The 14669-nt window shown below is 42.8% G+C and overlaps 1 protein-coding gene across 1 annotated transcript in view; it reads left to right on the top strand.

The window, feature by feature from the left end:
• MAP3K13 (mitogen-activated protein kinase kinase kinase 13) overlaps positions 1 to 14669 on the top strand; it is a 95279-nt gene that overhangs the window by 34718 nt on the left and 45892 nt on the right. Inside the window, exons 3-6 of the mRNA XM_030209638.1 lie at positions 1694 to 1885; positions 5690 to 5848; positions 9043 to 9201; positions 10230 to 10338. Coding sequence (XP_030065498.1) covers positions 1694 to 1885; positions 5690 to 5848; positions 9043 to 9201; positions 10230 to 10338 — 619 coding nt within the window. The remainder of the gene's footprint in view (positions 1 to 1693; positions 1886 to 5689; positions 5849 to 9042; positions 9202 to 10229; positions 10339 to 14669) is intronic.

Raw genomic sequence — 14669 nt, 5'->3', positions numbered from 1 at the left:
TGGTACATCTCTTCCCAACAAGAGTTAGACCTCAGCATTTGGGTTCAAAGGTTGAAGATACTCCGCTATAGGTTGCAAATGACGGTGATGCTGCTTAACCTCTAATGTGGGAATTTCCTCCCTGTTATCAGGTATCTGATTACACTCAATAAGAGATGGTAGATGGGTCTTGTTGCTGCAATCCATTGCTTCTATTATGTTTCCACTTGCTCTTCTCCCTGTCCTCTTTGTCATCCTTGTATAGGTCTTGAGGTTTTAGGGATAGCGATCTCCCTGGATGTCAAATAAGTGAAAGAATTCTGTCCTTTCCAAGAACTGGTTACTCTGTTCATCTATGATGACATACAACTTTACTGCCTTTTCTGGTTGCTCTTTTGGATATATTTTAGCTACACATATCTTGGTGCATGACCTTTCACTGCAGCTTCCTCCACAGACTTGTGTACAGATTGTAATAGTGTTCGGTAGTGATGCTTGCACTGCCTCCTTCTCCCCACTGTGGCTGAAGTCTAAAGATGAAAATTGCAGCTCAGAACAGCGGACTATGGATGAGATGGTTCACAGCAAGCACAGAAAAAACTGGTACAATGGACATTTGTAGATTTTGTAAGAAAGAAGCAGAAATGGTTACTCTTCTCGTGGGTGGCTGCAAAGTGCTGAGGGCTGAAAATTTCTATACAGAAAGGCACAATAAGGTAGCACGTCTTGTCCATTGGAAACTCTGTAAACATTACAATGTCAATGTAATGGAAAAGCATTGGGATCATGACCCTAAGAGAATTGTGGAAAACAAAGAGGTTATGGTCATCGGGGACATCCCCATCCCAACAGATAAAAAGCTGGATGCAAGGAAACTGGACATAGTGGTAAAAGAGGAAAACACCAGGATGGCATTAATCATAGAAATATCAGCCCCAGGTGATTACTCTGTAAATCCAGTGGAGAGAGAAAACATCCTTAAGTACCAAGAAAATGTGGCAGAAAGATATAGAAATGTTTCCCATCATTTTGGGTGCCACTGCCATAGGCTTGATCAAAGTGAATTTCCAAACACACCTGGATAAGTTGCCTATGTTACATCTTACGATATGTTGATTATGCATAAAAACATTTCAGTGCATATCCACATTTTCCCCTGAGCCATTATTTATAGCTATGTTTTTATTTATTTATGCATTCTTGTATCCCACTATTATCCAAAAACAAGTTTCGGTTCAACTTGGCTTACAATTTACATTTGGTGAAATTACAATGGTTCTTTGCAATGTAGAGAGGGCATCTATAGTTCATGCAGTTAGTCTTAGAGTTTGTGAAAGAGATAGATAGTTTTTGAAGAGGTAGATTTGTAGAGGAAAACGCGATTATAGCTTTTGTAGTTAGTGTAGAATTTTTTGAGGCGATAGGTTTTCAATTTAAATGTATCTATATGTATATTTCCAATTGGTGTACTGTATAGGAATACACCAGTACCCATGAAGAGTTCATAATTTAAGTGGGTACCTGAGGAAACACAGGTTGCTCAAGGTTGTAAGGAATATACAGCCTCTGGCTTCATGTTACTATATCCTCATGAAGTATGGTGTCTTAGGAGGGTGACTTTACATCTTTAATAATATTTATTCTGTGTGGACTCTACTTTCTTTGCAGCTGTAATCTCATCTCAGATATTTCTTTGTATACTTTCTTTTCACAGAGGTGTGTGCACCCAGGCCCCATGTTACTGTATCATCATGGAGTATTGTGCTCATGGCCAACTTTATGAGGTGCTTCGAGCTGGCCGGAAAGTTACTCCCCAGCTACTTGTTGAGTGGTCCTTAGGGATTGCCAGTGGGATGAGCTATCTGCATCTACATAAGATTATCCATCGAGACCTCAAGTCCCCAAAGTAAGTTTGAAGAGCTTTTCCAATCTCTCTTCAGTTCCCTCTTTCCCTATGAATACATTTAATTGTAGCTGATTTTAGGTATCTACCTCTCTGTCTGACACTGTTCTGTTTTGATTCACTCAATGGTTAATTTTCAAATGCTCATTTTCATATGGTGGTCTCCATGTATGTCTGAGGGTTTTTATATGATAATGCTGGGAGGATGGGGTGATTGGCAGAGTGGGTGCAGATTATTGTGACATTATTAATTGATTGTGATTATTAATTTGATTTTGTACATCACCTAAGTGGAATTCCCTGAAGGATAGATAAATAAATGAATTAAATTAAAATATATTTTTATAGACCATCACCAACGTTAGGTCTAGACAGTTTACAGTTGGCAAACAAAATTTCTACAGGAACAGTTTTAATAAAAATAATCTCTACAGACCAAAAGTGGCAGAAATTAACTCAGGTACTTACCAAACCAAGTTTTCAGTTTTCAATAATATAGGTGCCACATAGTTAATAAGTTTCTTGTGCAGGGAAACCAGTCATACAGAAGTTGCAGGAAGTTCAAGCATTTTAATATGAAACAAATTTGCTAGCACGCAACTTTACTAAAAAGTCTAGCTGGCATTGGTAACCAATGTACTTTACAATAAAAAATTAAATGCAATCACATTTTTTCAGAGAAAAATCAACCTTAAGGCAAAATTCTGATTTGGCTAGAGTTTTTTCATGAAAAGCCAATGACAGTTATAATAATCTAGCAAACTTAGCAACGTTGACTGAACAAGGAGATGAAACTGCTCTTCCGCAACACATTTTCAAATACAAGACAATTTGCTCAAAAGGATAAAAGTTCTTTGAACCATCTTGTTCACTTGAGGGGTCAAAGAAGAACTAGAATCCAGAAAGATAGCAAGAACTCGCATTGTAACAACAAAATGATATTCTTGATGATTTATTATAACACTAAACTGTTTTGGCCCAGAGGAGCAGTCTACCAAAAGAATTTTAGTTTTGGTAGTATTTAATTTCAACTTATGGGCTCTTGTCCACTGTTGCAATGTAGAAATAACAGCATGAAGAAATGACAGTTCTGACGCTACTGTAGTAGACACTGGAATGAGAACTGTGATGTCATCTGCATAACTATAAGAAAGTATACCCAACTTCTCCAGTTCAAAGCCAAGAGAATGTAAATACAAATTAAATAAGAACGACGAAAGGAGGGAGCCCTGTGGGACATCACAGGGATTACTCCACCCCTTCGAAAAATCTGAACACGTGGAGAGGCATTTTCGAAAGGGACGTCCAAGTTGTGATTTGGACGTCCTTACAAAATGGCAAAATCTAGGGGTGGGGAAACCCGTATTTTCGAAACAAGATGGACATTCATCTTTCGTTTCGAAAATACCGTCAGGGACGTCCAAATCCTTAAATTTGGACGTCCCTAGACATGGACGTTTCTGACTTTCGGCGATTTTCAAAACCAAAGATGTCCATGTCAAAAACGTCCTAATGCAAGCCATTTGGTCATGGGAGGAGCCAGCATTTGTAGTTTACTGGTCCCCATGACATACCAGGACACCAACCGGGCACCCTAGGGGGCACTGCAGTGGACTTCATAAATTGCTCCAAGGTACATAGCTCCCTTAGCTTGTGTGCTGAGCCCCCCAAATCCCCCCAAAACCCACTACCCACAACTGTACACCACTACCATAGCCCTAGATGTGGGTACAGTGGGTTTGTGCTGGGTTTTGGAGGGCTCGCTGTTTCCTCCACAAATGTAACAGGTAGGGGGAGTATGGGCCTGGGTCCGCCTGTCTGAAGTGCACAGCAGTACTCACTAAAACTGCTCCAGGGACCTGCATGCGCTGTCATGGACCTGAGTATGACATCTGAGGCTGGCATGACATATTTTTAAAGATGTTTTTTGAGGGTGGGAGGGGGTTAGTGACCCCTGGAGGAGTAACAGGAGGTCACCCCCGATTTTCTCCAGTGGTCACCTGTCATTTCAGGCACGTTTTTGTGCCTTAGTCGTAATAAAAACAGGTCTGGGTGAAAACATCCACGTGTTCGTCAGGGACGTCCTTGTTTTTTGTCGATTATGGATCAAGGACATCCAAGTGTTAGGCATGCCCAAGTCCCGCCTTCGCCACGCCTCTGACACGCCCATTGAATTTTGGCCATCCTTGCGACGGAGTGCATTTGGAGACGTCCTAAATCGGGTTTCAATTATACTGATTTGGATGACCCTGGGAGAAGGACATCCATCTTCCGATTTATGTCGAAAGATGGACGTCCTCTTTCGAAAATGAGCCCAATAGTAACCTTATATCTTCTAGATGACAAAACCCCTCAAAACCATGACAACACATGACCAGTGATCCATATACCATCTAGAATCTGCAACAAAATACCATAATCCACCAAATCAAAGGCAGACAATTGAACTAAAGTGTCAATGCCTTCTTTTTCCTCATTCAGCCATAGATGAACTTTATCCAACAAAGACCCCACTAGAGTCTCTGTACTGTAATTAGGTCTAAAACCCAACTGAAGGCCAATGCACAAAACTTACCTGGCCAGCAACATGGGTTTTTGACCAGTTCCAGACAGTTTTGTGATCACAGTATTCAACGAGGAATGCACAAATGGGATCCACGGGCTCTTTTCCATTCGCGGTAGTAGATTATGTTAATGATATGCAAATGTATTACAAGTAGCTGATTACTATGTAAGTGTGCATTCTGAGGGATGCACAGAAAGGTCTGCCTACCTTTAGCAAGAGAAATTTTACGGGAGGTCTGGAGCAGCTGTAGTGTAGCTTCTCAGCGGAGCAGAGCACCTTGGAGGCTTGCAGATTGGAGATGTGTGGTCAGAAGCTCAGCCAAATAACTGTGGTTTGGGCTCCCAGCAAAACTGCCCACTCTGTACTTGCTGGGGGTGGCATACAAGCCATTGCTGTTGTAGGTGTTACTACTGCAGCTCTTTGGTGTCTCCAGCAGAGGATAGGTGCCAAAATGTGATGACTTGTTCCCATTCTGCAAGCTAGTGATGTGGGACAGAATAAAATCAAGTCCACAAACTTTCCCAGGTTTTGTGCATCTGGGTTTCAGGAGGTTTTTCTCTGTTGGGGTGGGCCTCTTTAGTATCCCATCATGCTGTGAGAGCGTTCGGAGGCGTGCGACGGAGGTTGGTTAGCAGCTTTGCTGGTGGCGCATGCTTTGTGGTAAATCATGCTCTGGCTACCCGTCACTTTCTTTACGGCTGGTACCGGGGCTGCCTGCAGAGTAAAGAGCTTGTGCATTTTGCTTTCTGTAGGACTTTTATCCTGTTTGACTCTATATCATCCTTAGTATATATTGCCAGCTCTTTTCCAATGTGATTGACTCTATCATGTCAATATAATTTATACCATGGTATCACAGCTTCCTATTGGTTATCACTTTTTCATTGCCTGCTATGTCAACATCTTCATTTAGCACCACACATTATAACTCTCCAATCCTGTTTAAACTTCTGCCATTCGTGTTCAGATAATTTAAAGTATGTTTTTTAAAAATGTGTATTTACAACCTGTGCCAAGTTGATGCAGCTGATTTTGTATCATCTATATTACAGCACAAGTAACAGTAAACATAGTTATGGGGGAAGAGTAACTGAAAACTGCATTGCTATCGGATGCCTTTCTTTGTTCAGCTGAGAGGAGCTAGGCAGAGGAGTAGTCTGCTCACACTGACATCACTGTGCTTCTGTTGTAGCTATATCCATGATGATGCCATGGTTGTGTTCTTTCCCCTCTGCTAACAGTGTACTGGTTACTCATACGGATGCTGTGAAAATCTCAGACTTTGGCACATCAAAGGAACTCAGCGACAAAAGCACAAAAATGTCATTTGCTGGCACTGTGGCTTGGATGGCACCTGAGGTTATACGCAACGAGCCAGTTTCAGAAAAAGTGGACATATGGTAAATAACATTGTAGTGTTAAGTGAATAGTAAGATGGTGACAGCAGAAGCATAGCAGAAAAAAGATGATGTGAAGCTGTCTTTGTTTTCTTGCTTTGGGCTTTTTCTCATCTACTTCCATGTGGCCATGGTCAGGAGTGGGCATTTTCAACCTCAAGGGCCCCAAACCAGTCAGGATTTCATGATATCCCTAATGAATATACGCCTCTATTTACACCAACAAAAATGTGGCGTAAATCCCCATTCGTAGATGTACGTGCACTGGGCCATATTCTATAACTACGTGCGTAAATTTGGGAACGCCCATTTCCCCGACCATAGCCATGCCCTTTTTGAATTGTGCACATTAGAATTTAGGCGCAGTTTATTACAGAATACACTTAGCAATTTGTGAGCGTAAATTCTAATTATTGACAGTTAGTGCTCATTATTGCTTGTTAAGTGCTGTTAGCAATGTTGATTAGCATGTTAAGCCAATTAAGTTACGCTCATTGCTATAGAATACGCCGGGATTGCACAGATTTCTAGATGTGCTATATAGAATCTGGTAGTATGCACTAAGCGCTAATATTCAGTGGATGTAACTGGCTATCTCGTGCTGAATATTTAGCCTACAAGGAGCCATTCCTGGCCAGTTATATAGCATTGAATATCGGGAGGCAAGTGCAGATTGGGCAAAGAACAGGAAGATTGAAAGAATGGAGTATAACACACTTTGAAGGTACTTCTATAACATATGCGCTAGGTGTATTGGTGTACACAGACATGTATATACCAATATTCCACCTAAGCACTATTCTGTAGATACATGCATATCTCATATGCCTCCAAATTCTCACCCAGCTTGGCATGCAAAGTTGTGCACACAGTATATATCAAAAGGTCAGTTAGGCACCTAACTTGTTTAATTAGATTCTAATTGGCTTTAGCAATTGATAGTTGACAATTATTGGTATTAATGGGTGCTAATTGGCTCTAATTGGCAGTTAGTTGAGTAACTGACCTTAGTATTCTATAAACTGGGCATGCCATTTCCAAGGGGGCATGGATGTGGGAGGGACATGGGTGGGGCAGGGGGGGTTCCTTGGAGTTATACACACGGACAGGGCCAGTTTTAGACATGGTGGGGCCCAGGGCAGAAATTAAGTAGGGGGCCTCTGATCCCTTCTCCACCACCCCACCCCCAGTCCAGGCATCTCTTCCCCTTCTCCCTACCAAGGCCCTTATCCCTCCCTTCCCCTCACCTTGTGGTCTTCTTTAAAATTTTTATTTCCCTTCTCAGAGGGACCCCAGCGCAGCAGCCATTCTCACAAGCTGCCTCTGGCTGTCCTGAATCTGTCCCTGTCTGCCGCGATTCACCCAGGCGGAAACAGGAATTTGCGTCAGAGGGGGGGCAGATCACAGCAGAGAGGGAAAGTTTTGGGGCAACTGCAGGCAGCAGGTGTGAATGGCTGCCACACCGGGGCCCCTCTGAGAAGGAAAAGAACAGGAAGAGATGCCTGGACCACAGGGCCCCTGGAGCTGTAGGGCCCAGGGTAGCTGCCCTTTTTGCCCCCCCCCCCCCCCCGAGGAAGAGATGCCTGGAGCTGTAGGGCCAGGGTAGCTGCCCTTTTTGCCCCCCCCCCCCCCCCCGAGGAAGAGATGCCTGGAGCTGTGGGTCCCAGTGTAGCTGCCCTGTTTGCCCCCCCCCCCCCCCCAATGCCGGCCTTCACACAGGTTATAGAATACTAGCAGTTACATGCTTAATTGCTTACAGTTAGGTACACAAGCATGTACACCATCCATTTGGCTGGCATAGGTGCTTTTGTCTAAAGTTAGATCCGGAACGGTGGACTTGCATTAGCATTACGCACGGAACTTCCGTTATAGGATTCACACTTATTGCGCATCGTCACAGCACCTAAATTTTGGCAGTCTTATGAGAATTTACCCCACAGTGTATATTTACATAGTATGTATAGAGAGGAGTGAAGCCTGGGCGTGGTTCACCCCTACACCCATACCTTATAGTATATTATATGTTACCCTGGGATTCTATTTATTTCATCTCAATTTCTGTGTGGAAGTCGTATTCCATAACAATGTGCATAACTTAATTAATTAACAAGCTAATCAGCACTGATAATTGGATGTTAAAAAGCAATTAGCACTGATTGGCATTAATTAGAATTAATGCACACTACTTGCTAAGCATATTCCGTGGTGTGTTGAAAAGTGGGTGTGGCCATAGGCATGGAATGGGCGGGTTGTGAACATTTCTAAAATGTATGCGCATTGTTATAGAATACACCCGGTCCATGCATAATTTAGGCGTTGGGCTTTACACCAGGTTTTAATTGGCGTAATTGACCATGACTAAATTTAGTCGCAAGGAGCCATGCTCAGCGTATTCTATAACATATGCCTAAATTAAAGCGAACTTTATAGAATACGGTTTGATTTCCTTGCAGAGATCGAGGCGTGATATATAGAATCTAGCCCTATATGCATATCTCCTACACTTGGGTATAAGCATTTACACCAGCTCTATGGCTGGTGTCTAAATTATAAGTGCACAACTGATCTGTTACACTAGTATTTTATACAAGTAAGCACCTACTTTTCCTTTTATAAAACAGGCTTCTATCAAGCACCTGTTTGTAAGCATCCTGTTAAAGAATTGCCTCTTTATACCAGTTATTGTCATACATGTTTGAAGGAATTTCTGAGTCAAATATTCAGCAGCGTGCTACCTTTTGCACTGACCCATGAGAGGACAAATTTAGTACATTCAATAAACAACAGTAGCTTTAGATAGCAACTCTGACTATACCAATTAGCTGAAGATCACTTCTTCAAGCCATCTGTCAAAGGTTTTCTCTATAAATAGCTTCTCATGTGAACAATAAAATAGGTAAATTAAATAAAATAGGATAGATAACCGTAGCAAGCCACATAGAGGTGAATAAATACTAGGGAAAGGATGACATGCTTCAGAAAAGTAGAAGATCCTGAGAGATTAGACATATGCTGGAAAGTGGTAACTACTGAAATAATGCTCTAGAAAAAGGTAGATATACAAGGTCAATACTGATGAGGGTACTATAGAAATTACTGTAAAGAAAATGACTATATATAACCCATGGTCTATGAAAAAGTTATCTTTTTTTCCTCTGTCTCCTTACATCCGTGCTGCTGTCTTTCTCTTTCCACAGGTCATTTGGGGTAGTTCTGTGGGAGCTGTTGACTGGGGAGATTCCCTATAAGGATGTTGACTCATCGGCCATCATCTGGGGAGTAGGCAGTAACAGCTTGCACTTGCCAGTCCCTTCGACCTGCCCAGATGGCTTCAAAATCCTCATGAAGCAAACGTGGTGAGAGTTCACCTTCACATGATTGCACAAAAAAATTACTCAAAGATACTAAAGATTTGGCAGGAAACTATACTCCACCAGCCAAGGTGCCAGAGTACCATCAAAAATAACCTTCTGCCCATGGGCACTAGAGGGTGCTATCCTGTATATCATCAGTCTGGGAGTTTCTACCTGTGCTGTAACTGCTCTGTGGATAATTGAAGGATTTCAGTCTGGTGTTTCTTACCAGTACAAAACTCGCTTAAATTAAGTGAAAGTATCTACCAGAAGGACTGCACCAGCCTTTGAAAAGTCTCACATCTGTGCACAGTGAGAAAGAAAACGTACTGAGGATGAGGAAAGGTAGAGATCCAGAGATACAGGTGTATTAACTATGCGTACTGAACTTTGTTATACTTTCATCCTAGGCAGCTCTTGTACACCCTTGTGTGTGCCTAAACTTGAGCAGCTGGAAACCTCCACAAATAAAGCTGTGAAGGGAAAAGGCAACACAGCAGCCTATGGTGGAGGTATTCATGCATAACCAATGAAAGAGAGACCACAGTGAGAAAGGGATAGCTAGAGATCCAATGCTGATAGTTGACAAATTACCTTCACCTTTACTGCCACTAGTCTGGATGTATTCCTACAGGTATTGCTCTAGGCAAAGTGTTCATCCTAACAGGTAACTGTCTCTTCTGTATCCTGTAGTAATCAAGACCAGAACATGTCTAAAGTACAATATAAAAGAAGTATATAGTATAACTTCGTGTCTGTAAATATTTTACTCTGTTTTGGCTTGCTTTATAGCCTATTTGTAGTGTTCACTGTGGACCCTGTCTCTAGCAGTGCTTTCAACAAGCCCATGATGCTTGAACATTATTTAGTATGCTCATAATGCCCAGCCTGTAAATAACTTGGATGGGTTAGAAAATGAAACTCTTTGGAAAATAGAGATTGTTATGTTACTCTGTAGGCCTCTATGTTCCTGTGTGAAAAGATCTGTGCTGGACATCGAAATAAACTGGGTCCTTACCCCTTCCTTTCAGGCAAAGCAAGCCACGGAACCGTCCATCCTTCCGGCAGATTCTCATGCACCTGGATATCGCCTCTGCTGATGTGCTTGGAACCCCCCAAGAACCATACTTCAAGTCTCAGGTAACAACTGGGAAGACAACACGTGGTGTGTGTGGTAAATTCAAGAAAATGCGCCAGATAGTAGGCGTGAAAAATATGGGCAATCAATGCCATTTTGGAATAGAGCATAAATTGGCATGTCCATGCCCAACTTTAGGAGCAAGCACTTACGCTGTCTCAAAGGCTGGTGTAAATGAACGCACCTAAAAATGACAGTTCAGTTCTTAAGGGACAGTATTCTGTCACGCATACAACTGCAAGACACGCCCAAGTGCACGCCCCCTTTGTGGTTGTGCACTATAGCATTTACCCCCGGATTCTATATAGCATGACCGGAATTACGTGCGCAAATCCAGCCATCTTCTGGATTGCGCAAGCAATTTAATTACCTTAACAAGCCAAGCAGCGTTGATAACAGCACTTAACAAGCAGTTATCAACACTAATTGACATTAATTAGAATTTACACACACACAATGTGCTAAGCGTATTCTGCAAAGCGGTGCACGTAAATTCTAATGTGAACTGCCCCAAAGGGGGCGTGGCTATGTGTGTGGCATGGGCGGGTTATGGGCGTTCAAAAAAAAGTACACGCAGTGTTATAGAATACACCTGCTCCACGTGTAACTTAGGTGCCAGTATTTAAACCAAGTTTTACTTGGCGTGAATGGAAGCACCATCATGGCTCTAGGTGTATTCTATAAACCTGATAGATTTAAGTGCGTTTTATAGAATACACCTAGAGCCGTAATGGCGCTTAACTCTAGGTGCGTCCATTTACGCCAAGTAAAACTTGGTGTAAATACTGGCACCTAAGTTAGGCATGAACAGGTGTATTCTATAACACTGCGTGTACATTTTTTTGAGCACCATGTATAGAATTTATAGAATAGCGCCTAAGCACAGTTACATATGAACCTACAAATTAGTTCCAAATAGCAACAATTAACATGACTTAAGGGCTTTTATTGGTACTTAAAAGCCATTGGCGCCTAATTTAACAATTGTTTGATGCAGAACTGACACTATTCTATAACTCATATGCTCAAATTTGTGCACCAGTCGAAAATTTGGGAGCACAACTTTCTAGAATAGTCCTTCTACAGCACTTATATAAGAATATTGCTCAGAAGCCTCCACCCCCAACTGCATTTGTTTTTTGTTTTTTTTAGAGGTTTTTAATAGCCCTCCTTGCTGCAGTTCAGTTTCTAGGAACTCACATGTATTAATGCAGAAGGAGAGATTGTATGTATGTAAAATGTATTCCCCACATTTATACTTAAAAGTATTTTTTAAATTCTCAGAAACTATAGCTTTGAAAGAATTACTCGAGTATTTTGCCACAGGCCGAGTTCTTTAGATGAGTCATTGAAATATGACAAGTAGAAGACACTGCTACTTTTAATTGCTCAGGGAGTTGGTTTGGCCTTTAAATAAAATCTACACCCACCACATACTGTGTAATGTTTCTTAAACACATATGGCAGTCAGGAGTACCCACCCTCTGTCAATTAAAACATTTCTATTTAAGGTAAAGTAGGAGATATTTAGTCTGAAAAAAAAAACACTTGCATGTGTTCTACAGGTTCAGCTTTTTGAATCTCTATGCCAGTGATATTCAAACTGGTCCTTGGTTACCTGTGTCCTAGCTAATAAAGTTTTCAGAACATCCCCTAATAGATGTGAATGAAGTACATTTATAGGAGTGCCTGCAAATATGCAAATTCATCAGAGATAACCAGACAACACGACTGGTCATGGGTTCAAGGACTGGTTTGAGTACTATTAATATCTATAATTGATCCTACTCAATGGAGGGTTATAATATTTATTAAATAAATTTGTGTTTAGCTCACACCTTTCCAGTAGTAATTCAAGGCAAATTACATTCAGGTATAACAGTATTTCCCTATCCTTGAAGGGCTTAAAATATAAGGGTTAGATACTTAAAAAGTATGTAACCTAGCCTAGAATGGGTGGCAGAGCTGGTGGTTGGGAGGCGGGGCTAGTGTGGGCAGACATATAAGGTCTGTGCTGGGGCTGGTGGTTGGGAGGCGGGACTAGTGCTGGGCAGACTTATACGGTCTGTGCCGGGGCTGGTGGTTGGGCGGCGGGGATAGTGCTGGGCAGACTTATACGGTCTGTGCCAGAGCCGGTGGTGGGTGGCAGGGATAAGTACATAAGTACATAAGTACATAAGTAGTGCCATACTGGGAAAGACCAAAGGTCCATCTAGCCCAGCATCCTGTCACCGACAGTGGCCAATCCAGGTCAAGGGCACCTGGCACGCTCCCCAAACGTAAAAACATTCCAGACAAGTTGTACCTAAAAATGAGGAATTTTTCCAGTCCATTTAATAGCGGTCTATGGACTTGTCCTTTAGGAATCTATCTAACCCCTTTTTAAACTCCGTCAAGCTAACCGCCCGTACCACGTTCTCCGGCAATGAATTCCAGAGTCTAATTACACGTTGGGTGAAGAAAAATTTTCTCCGATTCGTTTTAAATTTACCACACTGTAGCTTCAACTCATGCCCTCTAGTCCTAGTATTTTTGGATAGCGTGAACAGTCGCTTCACATCCACCCGATCCATTCCACTCATTATTTTATACACTTCTATCATATCTCCCCTCAGCCGTCTCTTCTCCAAGCTGAAAAGCCCTAGCCTTCTCAGCCTCTCTTCATAGGAAAGTCGTCCCATCCCCACTATCATTTTCGTCGCCCTTCGCTGTACCTTTTCCAATTCTACTATATCTTTTTTGAGATACGGAGACCAGTACTGAACACAATACTCCAGGTGCGGTCGCACCATGGAGCGATACAACGGCATTATAACATCCGCACACCTGGACTCCATACCCTTCTTAATAACACCCAACATTCTATTCGCTTTCCTAGCCGCAGCAGCACACTGAGCAGAAGGTTTCAGCGTATCATCGACGACGACACCCAGATCCCTTTCTTGATCCGTAACTCCTAACGCGGAACCTTGCAAGACGTAGCTATAATTCGGGTTCCTCTTACCCACATGCATCACTTTGCACTTGTCAACATTGAACTTCATCTGCCACTTGCACGCCCATTCTCCCAGTCTCGCAAGGTCCTCCTGTAATCGTTCACATTCCTCCTGCGACTTGACGACCCTGAATAATTTTGTGTCATCGGCGAATTTAATTACCTCACTAGTTATTCCCATCTCTAGGTCATTTATAAATACATTAAAAAGCAACGGACCCAGCACAGACCCCTGCGGGACCCCACTAACTACCCTCCTCCACTGAGAATACTGGCCACGCAATCCTACTCTCTGCTTCCTATCTTTCAACCAGTTCTTAATCCATAATAATACCCTACCTCCGATTCCATGACTCTGCAATTTCTTCAGGATAGTGCTGGGCAGACTTATACGGTCTGTGCCAGAGCTGGTGGTTGGGAGGCGGGGTTGGTGGTTGGGAGGCGGGGATAGTGCTGGGCAGACTTATACGGTCTCTGCCAGAGCCGGTGGTGGGGAGGCGGGGTTGGTGGTTGGGAGGCGGGGATAGGGCTGGCCAGACTTATACGGTCTGTGCACTGTGCACTGAAGAGGACAGTACAAATAAAAAAAGTAGCACATATGAACTTATCTTCTTGGGCAGACTGGATGGACCGTGCAGGTCTTTTTCTGCCGTCATCTACTATGTTACTATGTTACTTAGCTTGGTAGACTCCTACCAGATTAAGGGCCCTTGTACTAAGGTGCGGTAAGTCTTAATGTGTGTTTACTGCAGCAAAACCATGCCTACTGCGGGGTGTGCTCAGGCATCCCCCTTTGGAGTTGTGCACAAGATGAATTAGGCTTACAGGTTATAGAATAGGGGTGCAGAGCAAATACACATGTAGCCAGTAATTAGTGCCAATTAGCACTTGTTAAGGCCAGTCACCAATTTAGCCAATTAGTTTCAGTGGCATAGCTACGGGTGGGCCTGGATGAGCACAGGCCCACCCAGCAGTGGCTCAGGCCCACCCAGCAGGGGCACCATACTGCTTCCTCCCCTCTTTCCTCCGTGGCGTCCTGGCATCTGCACTCCTGTTTCTGAACCCCATCCTTCCCCGGTATACAATAGAGGCGTCCTCAGCGCCTTCAGCAATTCATTCTTGCTGCTTGTGCCGGCCCCCTAGGCTTCCATCTGCCAAGTCCTGCCAGACAGGAAACAAGCAGTGAGGTTAGAAAACCGACAACGTTCATCACGAAAGCATGAGTATAAGCGTTTGCTTTTTTTTAGGAGACATTATTACTGTAAGGAAACTGCTTTTACAATGTTCCCTTTTTCTGTGCCCTTAAAAGTATTGTGATTTTGGACCCCTGAGGCAGGC

Source organism: Microcaecilia unicolor, chromosome 7, assembly GCF_901765095.1.
Source record: "Microcaecilia unicolor chromosome 7, aMicUni1.1, whole genome shotgun sequence".
NCBI classification, from domain to species: domain Eukaryota; kingdom Metazoa; phylum Chordata; class Amphibia; order Gymnophiona; family Siphonopidae; genus Microcaecilia; species Microcaecilia unicolor.
The sequence above is the reverse complement of the archived record's forward strand: the minus strand, read 5'-3'. Positions and strand labels throughout refer to the sequence as shown.